The sequence below is a fragment of the Rhincodon typus genome, chromosome 18 (assembly GCF_021869965.1).
Source record: "Rhincodon typus isolate 14 chromosome 18, sRhiTyp1.1, whole genome shotgun sequence".
Taxonomy (NCBI): Eukaryota; Metazoa; Chordata; class Chondrichthyes; order Orectolobiformes; family Rhincodontidae; genus Rhincodon; species Rhincodon typus.
In genome coordinates this window covers 17274251-17288744 of record NC_063349.1, presented here as the reverse complement: position 1 = coordinate 17288744, position 14494 = coordinate 17274251, and the positions used below count along the sequence as shown (strand labels likewise).

General features: G+C 39.8%; 1 protein-coding gene across 1 annotated transcript in view; it reads right to left on the bottom strand.

Moving 5' to 3' along the window:
* fgd4a (FYVE, RhoGEF and PH domain containing 4a) overlaps positions 1-14494 on the bottom strand; it is a 202763-nt gene that overhangs the window by 158662 nt on the left and 29607 nt on the right. The window contains exon 2 of the mRNA XM_048607838.1: positions 3169-3207. Coding sequence (XP_048463795.1) covers positions 3169-3207 — 39 coding nt within the window. The remainder of the gene's footprint in view (positions 1-3168; positions 3208-14494) is intronic.

Below are 14494 nucleotides of genomic sequence, written 5' to 3'. Positions count from 1 at the left end.
TGCAGCTCCACGTTCAACACCATTATCCCCTTCAGACTGATCTCGAAACTATGTGACCTTGGTGTCGGCTCCGCCCTCTGCAACTGGATCCGCAGCTTTCTGACCCATAGGCCGCAATCAGTGAGGATAGGTAACTGCAACTCCTTCACAATAACACCCCACACTGGACCCCCCACCAAGGATGTGTCCTCAGCCCCCTACTGTACTCCCTGTGTTGCCAAACTCTGAATGAACACCAGCTACAAGCTCACTGACAACGTCACTGTAGTGGCATGGATATCTAACAACGACGATTCAAAATAGAGGGCTTGGTGACGCGGTGCAATAAAAACAATCTGTCTCTCAACCTTGGCAAAACTAAAGAACTGATCTTTGACTTCAGAGAGAAAGGAGTAGAACACACCCCCATCTACATCAATGGAACTGAAGTTGAGAGAGCAAAGAGCATCAAGTTCCTCGGAGTGATGATAACCGACAACCTGCCCTGGACATCCCACATAAATGCAACAGCCACGTCTCTTCTTCCTGATGCGGCTCAGGAAATTTGGCATGTCCACAAAGGTCCCTCACCAACTTCTACAGATGCAACATTGCAAGGATACTGTCTGGGTGCATAACAGCCTGGTATGGCAATTGCTCTGCTCAGGACTGTAAGAAACCACAGAAGGTGGTGTGCACAGCCCAGACCATCACGGAAGCCAACCTTCCATCCATGGACTCTATTTACGTGGCTTGCTGCCACAGAAAGGTGGCCAAAATCATCAAAGACCCATCGCAACCTGGTAATGAACTCCTACAACCTCCTCCATCAGGCAGAAGCTACAGAAGCCTGAACACATGCATGAGCAGGTTCAGGAACAGCTTCTAGCTGGCTGTTATCAGATTGTTGAATGGACTCTAGCCTCAAATACTGTAACCTGCAATGTAACCTGTATGCCTTTAAGTCTTTCGAATCTGTACGTCCTTTGCTTACCGTGATCTGCCTGTACTGCTCGTAAACAGAACTTTTAACTGTATTTTGGTACACGTGACAATAAAATCAATCAATCAATCAATCTTGATCATGGGAACTGTAAATGCTGATTCTCTGCATGAATTATGTGGTTGCCAAATAGATGATTGGTCATCCAGACATCTCCCAAGGCATAACAGGTTTCAGCATTTTACTCATTCCTTGTTTCCAATAAGACTTAGAGCTATCCAATTTCCAACCACCTGCCCTTAATCCATCACCCTGCAAATGTTCATCACTCAACCATTCTACAAATTCTTTTTGAAGGTTATTGTATAATCTGCTTCTTCCACCCTTTCAAGCAGTGCAAGCTACAATGTCACAACCTGCTGTGAAATGAAATTCTCTACCTCATGTCTGGCTCTTTTTTAATTACCTTGAATTTGGGTCTTTTGGTTTCCTGTATTTTTAGTCCCTGTAAATAATTTCTCCTTATTTGCTCCACACATTTATGATTTTGAGCACTTCTATTAAATTTCCCGTGACTCTTCTCTGCTGTATGAAGAACTACCCCAGTTTCTCTAGTCTTGCCACATATTTTTCAAAAAGTGTTGCAGGATTTCAGTTGACCATTTTCTTAATATGTCTCACCACCTTCAAATACTGGTGCACATCCACTCCTAGGTACAGGTCTCTATCCCTACACCCGCTATAAAATTATACCATTTAGTTACGTTGCCCCTCCTTATTCTTCTTGCCTTAATATATGACCTCATATTGTTTGGTACTCAATTACATCAGCTATGCATCTTTTCATTTAGAGGATTCTGTTTATGACAAGGAAAACCTTTGTAAAACCTTTTCTTACAGTCACATCATGTAACTGCATGACTTGCATCAACATGTCTAAAGGCCAGCTCTTCCAATGCTAGTCCCTCAATAAAATCGATTGGTAAAACACATTTCAACAGCCTCCCAATGTCTGTAACCACATGTAAACATTATTCGCCACATTTCTAAGTGTTGTAACATCTTCAAATTTTGAAATATGCCCTAATACCCATGTCCAAACCATTTTTATAAGAGACTATGGAAACCTACACAGCAGTAAAAAATAACAATACAAGCAACATATTATAAACCAAGTCAATTATTTTACATAACATATCTACACCAGAACTTGCCCTGAGCTACAGTCTCCTCCTTTGCATCATAACTATATCTTTTAAACAAGCTCATGTAAAAGGTAACTTATGCTGTTGAAATATGTTTCAAAACTATAGAGTTGAGGGAGAAGAATTAGAAGAACCAATTGATTGATATGTTGATGCAAATCATGCCTTTATATCAAGTGATTGTCAAAAGGTTTTACAAGCACTTTCTTGTCATAAAATAGCACCCTTTACATTGTGGGCCTTTAAACACCACTTAATTAATTTGACCAATATGGTTATCCTTCAAACTAGACTTTTGCAAGAACCAATACATTTCAAGCAATGTAGCAGATTTCTAAGTACACAACCATTTTGTTGCCTTGACAATTTGCTCTTTAACTTTTTTCTTTGCATATATTCATAATAGCTTAATTATATTCACCAACTCTATTCAGATTTAGCTAAGCGTTTAGGCTTAACTTGTTTGGCATTGTGTCTTATAATTCAGAATAAAAACAAAAAGTTAGGCCTCAACTTTTCACCTTAAATTTAACAAATAATGGAATACATCAAAAGGAACTGCCACTTCACTAGACTATATGTGATTTGAAGCAATAATCATGTGTGTTTCTGAATCAGAAGGGAAGGAATAATGAGAGAATTTTCTTATTTCTAAAAACATTTATACTTTTATGCTATTCTTGTCCAACATGAGGAATCATATTGCTTGAAAACAAAGCAGCAGGAAACACTAATGTGCATGTGAGGAATTTATCTACTGATTCATATGTTGTTTGATTCAGTCATTATTCATAGTCTGAGATTATATTTGTTATAATTTAATTTCTGTCCCCTGACCATCAGCATGCAACTGTGTAGACAAGTATCAGAAAATTAAATAATTTTTGGTTCTAAACATTGCATTTGCCTTCCCACTTTATGTTGCCAAATTGTTACAATCTGTAAAATTCAGATTGTATTATTAAAATATTAAGAATTCTGAAGAAGTAACTAAAAATGTTCCACAGTCATATTTATTATTAAATGTGATTTGTTCTATACCTGTTTTCCTTGATTGAAAAGCAACTGTTCTTTCTCCAACTAGAATGAACAGAAACAAGATTGAAATCAAATAAGTTGAATATTTTAACAACAAATACTTCTACTTATGTTATACTGTTACATTGTACAAGTTATAATATGTTATATTGTTTTATGCATTAAGAGTCAGAAACTATAGTATTCTGCACATTTAAACATAACAAGGATGACACGTCACACAACTATTCTTCACTGAAGAAATGCTGATATAGCCATAATACAGATCATGGTATTTAAATTTAATAGATTAATTTTTAAAGAAACTGAAATAAAAGCTAGTCTTAGCAATGGTGATCAGAAAATCATCATCAATTCTCATAAAAGCCTGTTAATGTCACATAGGAAAAGCATTCTAGAGCAGCAATGTAGTTGACTCTTAACTGCCCTCAAAAGGATATCTAATGGGCAAGGAATAGTGGCATTGTTAGAGATATCCACATCCCATGAAATAATTTTTAAAAGTCTGTGCACTGAATTGACAGTGTAACTACATCACATGGAGATGTCTGGAGTAATATACCAATGTCCACTCCAACACTTATGTCTAAAAGCAAGATTATTTCAGATTTTCGCAATCTATAAGAAATAGGATGGTGACAGCAAGAAGGAACACAGTTTTGTTATAAGCAGTTCACAGAATGTTCACTGGACTGCAATTAAAATGGATACAAAAATTTGAAAACATATACCAACTGATTTAAGAACAGCTTCTTTCCTGCTGTTATCAGATTTATGAAAGGACCTCTCTTATATTAGAGTTGATCGCTCTCTGCACCTTCTCTGTAACTGTAACACCGTATTCTGCATTCTGTTCGGTCACCTAATGTACTTATGTATGGCATGATTGTCTGGTCAGCATGCAAAACAATACTTTTCACTGTATCTCAGTGCATGTGACAATAATAAATCAAATCAAAAGAGTAAGTAAGTTGGGTCCATACTCATTGGAACTAAGGAAAATGAGAGATGATCTTGTTGAAAAAAACAAGATTCTGAGAGGACTTGAGAGGGTTGTTGCTGAAGAGTTTATTCCACTTATAAGGTGACCAGGACTAAGGAGACACAGTTTAAAATTAATTGGGCAGATACTGAAAGAAAAGATACAGGCAAGAAATGTCGAGTGAGGTCCATCTCAATGTGGGGAGCAACTTGTTGTATTTTTTAGCTAAGTTCTGGGCATCAAGGTGAGATTCTTGCTAGGGAGCTGCATTTTGCTTACAAATGGGGAATTGATCATTGCTTGTTAAGGGCCTTAATACTGGCACATCCCACCTCATTAATATGCAGCTTCCTATCCTGCTACCTGCTGCAGACAAACTAGATGCTGTGAACTCTCAACATGGAAGTCAGTGTGGGTGTATGGCAATTTCAACTCACTGTTTGATTTAAATGACCTTCATGTTGGACACCAGACACCTACATTACAGGGCATGTTCCATGGACATCAGCCATTGTACCCCATGTTCACAGACAGTGGCATCCAATACGTGCCAGCCTGTAAGAACCCTCATGGCACATCATCAACCCACTTTCTGAACTTCAACCTCAGGTTGCATCTGTAATTACCATTGTAACACTCCAGCATTGAGCTTAGGGATATGCAACAAGTTCATGGACTGGATCAAGCTGTATCTCTGGGCTGTTTTTCTTCTTTTGGCTGTCGCTTGCCCTCTTAGTGCTCACTCGCTTTGAGCCTACATTGATGCTCACAATATCCATGCTTTGCCTTCTGTTTTTGCACCTTTCCCACAGCCAGCGATACCAGGACTCATAGTCCCGCTGTATTACCTAGCACAAAGCCAGCTTGTCACGGTTGTCAGCAGGTCTCAGTCAAGTCAAGGGAAATAGACATCAGTCAGGAGATCCGAGCATAGAGGTCAACAGCAGGCTCCAGTACCAGTCAAAGGGCTTCGACTAGGTAAGTCAGCCACTCAGAGCAGTTAGTCAGGATCATCTCCTCTTGAGGAGTGAGGAGCCAAATTTCGGGCAGCCCACCACATGACTTGACCCTTTCTGACTTATCTGGACTGTTTCTCTCCTGGAATGAGAGAGAGGCAGGTATTAAAGAAGATGAAAGCTGTTATTTGTGGTGCACATAGGGAGGTGTTCTGAATAAGTGCGCAGACAACACAGAGGGCATGCAAGATTAGTGGTGTCGGGGTGGGGTGAGTGACAGTGAGTGGGGAAGATGTTATATTCAATAGGAAGAGCGGTACAGCTGTGTGTGCAGAAGGAGGGATGGAGTGAGTGTGAGTTAGAGAGTGGCACTTATTCTGGTGAACTGGAGAAGATCATTGACCTCCTTCCCACATTATTATGCACTCCTTCTGATGGCTGGGACTGCACTGACCCAGAAGGCAACCTCAGATTGGCCTGGTATGGTCTGGTTTTGTGGTCTCCACTGCTGGTACTGGGGCAAGTGGACATTCTATATCTGCACCACCCTGTCCCTGCCACAAAGCAGGGTACCAATTTCTCCTTGCCTGCTAGGTCCAGGGCAAATATCAGGACCCTGTGCAAGGCAGCTCCAGACTAACAGTACCTATCCAAGTGCACAACAGGATTTTAAAGATGATGCTGATGCCGGGAATGCTAGTCGATTCTGGAATGTCTCAGCAGTGGCAAGTTGTTCTAGGTATGGCAATTGCTAGAATGAGGTTAGAATCTGGTGAGTGGGATGTCATAGTGGTGGGGAGGTACTGGATGAAGTGAGTTTGGTAAGGTATGGTGAGTGGGGCCAGATTCGCTCTTAGCTCTTTTGTGCTCTTATTTATTGAGCATGTGTTTGTTAGTAAAAGCCAAAACATTTTTATGGATTTAACACTGAATTAGATTGAGAAAAAAAGCAACTCAAATTAGTGTCAGAGACAGAAACAAAACTGAATGAATCATGGCAAAACAAAGTAAAGGAGTGAAGGATTATGGGGAAAAGGCAGGAAGGTGGAGTAGAGGATCATCAGATCAGCCATGATCACATTGAATGGCAGAGCAGACTCAATAGACTGAATGGCCTAGTCTGCTCCAACACCTTACAGTCTCATGATCTTGAACTTGCTCCATCATTCAATAAGCTTATGGGTGTTTTGATTTGCTCCTTAACTCTACTTTTGACTCCACTGTCAATCAAAAAACCTGTGTAATTCAATGTTGAGTAAATGTAGTGATCCAGCTTCTACTGCTTTCTGAGAAAGAGAACTCCCTCCTCTGCTCTCTGGCCTTCAGTTCCAGGGGATTTGTCAGCCTTCAGTCCCATTATTTTCCCTGGAACAATTGTGATTGTTTAAGTTCCTCTCTCCCTTTTACCTGTTGATTTTCTATAATTTCTGATAACCTGTAAATTGTTACTCAAATGCAATAAACTTGAAAACAGACAAAATACTTGTTCAAAGCCTCTGCTGTTTCCTTGTTTCACATTACTAGTTTCCAGTTTCATTCTCTGATAGACAAACACACACTGACACTACACCACTACTCTTATCTATTATATTTCTCGCTAGTTTTCACACCCACTCCAATTTCTCTTACTATTATTTTTTAGTTTCTAAATCTTCCCCAATTTCTAATACTAAACTTTGCAGTATGATACACCTTTCAATTTGACACTATTATGTTCCTTAGTTCATCATAGTTGGTGCAATTTTCTCACAGTCTTTCTCAATTTAATACAACTTTATTCTAGTTATGAAATGTCTCATTAAACGTTTTCCACTGTTTCACTATCATTTTAATATTTTAACTTATTTTCCCTGTCTACTTTACCAAACTCTATATTCACACCCTTGTAATGACTTTCAGTTTATGATCCCATCAATTAGTTTCAAACCCAAATTTTCACCTTCAAAATGACTGTGAAATTCTATCATGTTGTGATTGCTATTACACAGAGGATCCCATTGTGTGAAATCATTTATTAATCGGGTAAAATTACACAATATCAGGTCTAAAACAGCCTGTTAGGTTCTAGAACATATTGTTCTGCGAAACTGTCCCAAATATTCTGTATAAACTCATCCCCCATTTACAAATTTGATTGGTCCAATCTATGTGAAGATCAAATTCACCCACGATTAGTGCAATACCCTGGTGAACAGCTGCCATTATATCTTGATTTATATGCAGCATAAATACTTTCAGCGGGTCTATAAACCACTCCCAACAGTAATTCTTTCCTTTACTAATTCTTACCTCCATCCAAATTGATTGGACATTTGATTCTCTGAAATAAGGCTATTTCTCACTCCATATACAGATTTAATCCCATATCCCTTTTCCTCTTTTCCTGTTCTTCCAAAATACAAAATAACTTTGATTGTTCAGGTCCCAGTGAGAGTAACTTGGCAACCATGTCACCAATTGTTATTATATCATACTTGTTTATTTTAATTTCTACTATTAATTCACACATTTTATTAAGAATGCTGTATGCAGTCAGACAAAAAGCCCTTATTTCTATATTTTTAACATTTTTCTTTATCTGACCTTATTTGCTGGTGCACTCTTATCTCCCTACACTTTGTCCCATCTCACTCTAGTGATCATTACCTAGGTTGCTGCCCTGTCCTGTGGCCTTATTCTTTCTGTTTACTTTATCAAATCTCCCCCTATGTGGATCCTCTCCTTCACACCTCCCCGGCTCCTACCCCACACCTCCCGTGAAATTCTACATTTGGCTCCCACCATCTCAATGCTGGCTCTAGATCAATGGCTTTTACTTGCTGTTGCTCAAATTCCAGATTTCATCTTATTTCCTTCCTGAACAAGCTTGGACTTTGCAACATCCTCTTTGCCATTAATACCAGCAGTGTTTATCCACAACACAGTGACCAGAATACTAATTGGTCTCAATGGGGACTAGAATTTGTCTGGAATGCATAATTTGATTTTGTTGTTATAGAATAATATAGTGGCTGCTGCCTAATACTGTAGCTGCTGCTGCAGTTAAGGCATACAATCTGGCCTGCCCTGTGGCTGCAATGCATATTAAAGTAATCCTGATGCTTCTCTGTTCAGCTACAGGAGCATCACAGACACTGCTGCAGAGCATGAATTTTTACTTGATATCTCTGTTTTGTTATTGGGAATAGTAATTGGAGGCTTAAATAACAGTTCTTCTGAAGCAAGTTGCAAAGGCTTTGTGGTGGCAATTACTAGCTAACTCAGTCAGTTGTGAATGGAAACTTTAAGTCCAAGAATTTTCCCAACCCCTGAATGACATGGGTAATGGCCAGTCATTTGGGAAGAGATGGTTGGATTGGAAAAATGAGATTCTTGACGTCAAGAAGAAATCAAATTTTCCACTGAAGGTTTTAACAGTGGAACAAGAATCTCGCTAGTGAGCGACTTTCTTGAATGCACTAACATCTCATTAGTACCTATTCTTATCTCATTTATATCCGTTTTTGCTATTCCCTCACACAGTAGAGAGAAACAGTTAAAGCTCCTGACGTGAAGCCTGCAACGGAACCCTGGTGGCTGCAGTAAACTGCTTGTTCCTCCAGACCTTCATACTAGTCAGCAATGTCCAACACCTCAAGGCACGGGTAGCAACCATCTGCAGCCTTCTCCCCCCTGTTCAGCCTGGTGGTCAACATCAGATACAGGTCAGCATTACTACATCATCATGGCATATCCTCAACTCACTTAAAATACAGCTACCCACTTCAATGCAGCACTTTGGAGTAGACTGATCCCTTGCATTGCAATGCTGCTAATAGGTCACTTTGCATCAGGTCAGGCATGATTCTCATGCAAAGAATGATGTTTCCCAGGTTCCTTCACTTCCTCCCTCTTAGTACTCATTCACTCTGCACCTACTTGGGTGCTTAACAGCATCTCTGCCTTGTCTTTTTTGCACATTGCCATATCATTAAGACCTTGCAGGCTCATACTTTTATCTTGCTTTGCCACTTAGCACAGGTACAAAGCAAAGTAGCTTGTCATGTTTGCAAACAGTCAACAGTCAAGGGGATACACGGGTTGCTTAATGGCAGCATGCTACTCTAATGTCATACCTACAGCATATGCCAGAAAATTATGCGGCTGTCACACTGCACGAACTTCAACCAAATGACTATGTCTGAAAGACTAAGGGGAGTAGTCATCAGTCAGGTGGAGTGTGACTGTCATTAGTTGAGGATATCAACATTATAAGTCAAGGACATTGTCCAAGATTAGCCCAATGGTTCAATTGGGTGCTTAGCATAGATAGGGTCAGGGGTTCCACCTCATTACAGTCACAGTAGAACACAGTTAGTCCTGAACAATGACAAGATATTGTGCTATGCTGGGCATTTAGGGAAAAGCAGCGCTCATTCTGTCAGAATTCAGATATGGTGAGGGGCTAAAGACAGACAGCATGTGTATCTTGATTTTTTTCAGCTGCAGTTACAATGACAGGTGAAGGGAGTAATTAACAACACATTTACAAATGTGAATTCCTATTTGCAACAATGTGTCATCTGTCGCACCTACATGCCCTCAGAAGCTTTTCTTTCTCAGTTCCCTCTCAATAAAGGTACTCTGAAGGGCAATTCAAGAGTAGTGGCTGCGCTTTACTTGGCACTCTCAGTGGAAACCCCAGAAAGTACTGGCATTGCTAAATATTCCACTGTCGGCAAGCACAAGATAGTGTGACAGCAGGATCGTACAGGCAGGTTGAATACATAATGAGGTGAGCAGAGGAGAATTGTATGTGATAACTGTCCAAAGTTCATGGAGAGAAATCCTCCATAAAACTCCTGAAACTTAGCCAATTTTTGGTAAAATTCAGCCTATGGTCTTCATTAACCACTATTCCCACTACCACCCCCCACCCCCCCCCACTTCATTTGGATGTTGAATCTTCACTTAAAACTGCTCACGTTTACTTATTTACCAACAAATACAAATACAAACACTGGATAAATATTTTTAATCTACAAGATGTTATATTGGAAAAGTAATTCTCCAATGTATTTGTGATGAGAATTTTAATAATGATTGATGCACAAACTGAAAATTTTGAGGTACATGACCCTGTTTTAATTTTTCCCTAATACCACCAGGTTTCAGTTTGCATCCCAAAATTTATATTTATGACGACTGTCTAGTTGACCCATATACATGTGCAGGAAGTGCTTCCTTCGTGTCGTGACTCAAAAAAACACAGCTGTGGAATAATTCAAGAAAGTATGGTGTAGTTTGTTGGACACACCCAAAACTCATACTGCTTTCAGGAGAACACAGAGCTAGGAGCTTTTCAAGTGTTTACTGAGTTTAGATAATGTACAACATTCCAATTCCAGTTCAAAAACATAACAGTGTTTAACACTGGTAGAAAATTAATTAGTAACTACTACAGAAAAGCACATAATGCATTCTATTCTCCTTTTCTTATTGGACTAAGGTAATAGCAAATAAATAATATTGTACAGAAAGGGTTTTACTTCAAAGCTAACCAGTGAATTTAGCTAAACTGTGTCACAGTTTTTAAGGTTCTGCTCAGAATCTTTTGTGCGTTTCCTGGCACTGATCATTGCACAATTAATCTGTCACGCAATATTTAAAATTCACCTGCATGCATTTTCTTTACCACTTTGTTTGAAACAAAACAATGGGAGGGGAGGGTAAGGGAGGCTGTAAGAAGTTCTCCTGCTCCTCCTATCTCAAACAGAAGAGGAAAAATTTTACCTTACGTTTGCAATCACGTGCTTGGCCGCATCCACACAAGCAAAGCCTGATTGGAATGCCAATGCCCTTTTAGGGGCCCTTCTTATTTCTGTCTGTGATAATAAGAATTGGCAGCCTTTGTCTTTGTACATATCAAGGGCTTCTTTCCTTTTTTTGGCTGCCTCCCACAATGCCTGAAAGTCATCCAGACCAATGTGGCACTCAAACTTTTAAGGCATCTTTGGAGCACAAACAAGGCTGTGCCTTAATTTCTTCCCATTTTCTGTCCTCAAAATGGCACAATCTCTACTCCTTTTTGCTTTTTTTAAATTTCAGATTACAGCATCTGTCCCTTTTAAGAAAAAAAATCAACAATAATGGCATTGTTAAACTGCCCAAAACACAGCACACGAAGTAACAAAGTTCCTTTGTAACCAACATTGCCTTCACATGATTTCACAATAGAGATTAAACATCAGCCTCCTCCTCCAACTTCACAGTTAGTTATCAATAATTCTGCAATTACTCATGTTTGCTACCAGATGTCAATAAGAAACAAGAGTTCTATCCTGAAGATATTGTGGTAGTTAGAGAACATGAAGGAACCACAGACATTTGCTAAGAACAGTGGAATGATATAAACAACGCAAATACTGTTTTACAGTTCCAACCTGAAATGAGAATCAGAAGTTTGGGGAAACAGCGGGCTTATATTAACAATAACAGTACAATTGGAGTAAACTTGAATCTTGCAGACACGGCATATTTGCTTTAAAGAGGCTTATACACTCACAGAGGCCTGTATACTTAAAGTCATCTGAATATTTTAAAAAATGTTTCATAGATAGGGATCAGTTGCATAATGATAATGATAGTAATTGTGTGTGGGCTCTTTCCAGCACAAGGTGGTCTTGTATGGATTAGTATATCTATCTTTTTGGTCTAACTAACAGGGTCCAAGCAATATGAAGTTTATTGCATTTGAGTAACAATTTACAGGTTACATGAACATGACCTACATTAATACAGATATTATGAGGAGCTCATTAATCCCAGGTTTTGCCTACCACCAGCTCATTCTTTACTTGAACCAGATCCCCATGATGTCATCACACTAGATGGTGCTTACTGCACTCAAATCAATCAGACACTTATACATCAGTAATTCATGTGCCAGGAGTGTACCGAGAGCATTCAAATAGCTACAGCAGAAAAATGGAATATTTCTTCGTCATATAGCCTGCACCATGTTTATCTAATGTTGACTTTATCTATGGGTTAAGCTACAAAATACAGGTTTCTCAGCATTGCTGGAAATGTGAAACAGGCAGAGAAAATACTGCATTTTTCAGTAAATCAGACAGTGACTGCAGTACTCATCTGAAATAATATTGCACACTGCACTGCTGCTCGCTGACCTGTTCAGTCTTTCCAACATATTTTGTTTTCATAGCCCAGCTATCCAATTGTTTTGAAGAAGGGTCACTGGACCTGAAACACTAAACCTGCTTTCTCTCCACAGATGCTGCCAGACCTGCTGAGTTTTCTCAGCAAATTCTGTTTTTGTTTCTTATTTCCAGCATCCGCAGTTCTTTGTTTTTTATCGAATTGTTTTCACATGTTAAAGACTTAGAAATAGTGTTGTTCGTGTGTTAATTTTTTTGTGGTAATCTGTATCAGTTTTTAAAAATTTTTACATCTTTTTTTTGGTAGTTCTGCAGTGTGGTGTATTCTTACAACATTGTCCTCACTAGGCCCTCTGATGTTCCCACTCAGGCTAAAATCAGACAACATTTGGAACAACAGGGTGAAAAGAAATGAAACATCATTACCCACTCCTCTTCCCTAATAATAAAAGGTTGGATGAATTTGTCTGTAATAATAACTACAATTAGTAACAAAAGATTAAAGGCATCTCGGGGCCTTGAGTTACTGTGTTATAGAACAGTGGAAAGAACAGGTCTTCAAAACAATTGAATAGCTGGGCTATGAAAACAAAATATGCTGAAAATACTGAACAGTTCAGTGAGCATCAGTGAAGTGTGCAATATTACATCAGATGAAGACTGCAGTCACTGTCTGTTTCACTGAAAAAATGCAGTTTTTTCTCTGCCTGTTTCAAGTTTCCAGCAATGATAATAAACCTGTTTTTGGGCTTTGTAGCTTAAGCCATAGATATAGTCAACTTCAGACAAACGCAGTGCAGGCTGTGTAACAAACTCACTTCAAACTCCGACACCTAGGTCTCTGTTCCCACTTTGCAACTGGATCCTTGACTTCCTGACCCGCAGACCGCAATCAGTAAGGATAGGTGACAACACCTCCTCCAGAATATTCCTCAACACTGGTGCCCCGCAACAGTGCATGTTCAGTCCCTTACTATGCTCCTTATACACTCACAACCATGTGGCCAAATTCTGTTCTAACTCCATTTACAAATTTCCTGATGACACCACTGTAGCGGGTCAGATCTCGAGCAGCAGTGAGGCAGAGTACAGGAAAGAGATAGGCAGCTTAGTGGCACAGTGTATCTCTCCCTCAATGTCAGCAAAACAAAGGAGCTGGTCGTCGACTTCTGGAAATGGAGTGGAGGACACGCCTCTGTCTGCATTAATGGTGCTGAGGTGGAGGTGGTCGAGACCTTCGAGGTCCTAGAAGTAAATATCACCAACAATCTGTCCTGGTCCATCCACATAAACATTACAGTCAAGAAAGCACATCAACACTTCCATTTCCTCAGAAGGCTAAGGAAATTCGGCATGTCTACAATAACTCTTACTAATTTTTTATAGATGTACCATAGAAAGCTATCCAGATGCATCACTGCTTGGCATGGCAACTGCTCTGTCCAAGGACGCAAGAAATTAGAGTTGTGAATGCAGCCCGGTCCATCATGAAAACCAGCCTTCCTTCTACTGACTCTGTCTACACTTCCCGCTGCCTCAGGAAAGCAGCCAACATAATCAAAGAGCCCTCCCACCCCGATTATACACTCTTCCACCTTTTTCTATCAGGCAGAAGTTACAAAAGTTTGAAAACATGTACCACCAGATTCAAGAACAGCTTCTTTCCCACTGTTATCAGACTTGTGAATGGACCTAATTATTACACTTGATCTTTCTCTGCACCTACTCTGTAGCTGTAACATTATATTCCACATTCTGTTCTGTTACCCTGATGTAGTTATTTAAGGTTTGGCTTGTTAGCACATGAAACAATACTTTTCACTATATCTTGGCACATGTGACAATAATAAAACAAATAAAAAATCAAATCAAAAATTAGCTGCCAATTTCATCCAGAGCATGAGAGATAGTTGGAACTGCAGATGCTGGTGAATCCGAGACAACAAGGTGCAGGGCTGGATGAACACAGCAGGCCAAGCAGCATCATAGGAGCAGACAGGCTGACGTTTCGGGCCTAGACCCTTCATCAGAAAAGGGGGAGGGGAAGGGGGTTCTGAAATAAATAGGGAGAGAGTGGGAGGCGGATAGAAGATGGATAGAGGAGAGGATAGGTGGAGAGGAAACAAACAGGTCGAAGAGGCGGGAATGGGGCCAGTAAAGGTGAGTGTAGGTGGGGAGTTAGGGAGGGGATTGGTCAGTCCAGGGAGGACGGACAGGTCAAGGGGGTGGGATGA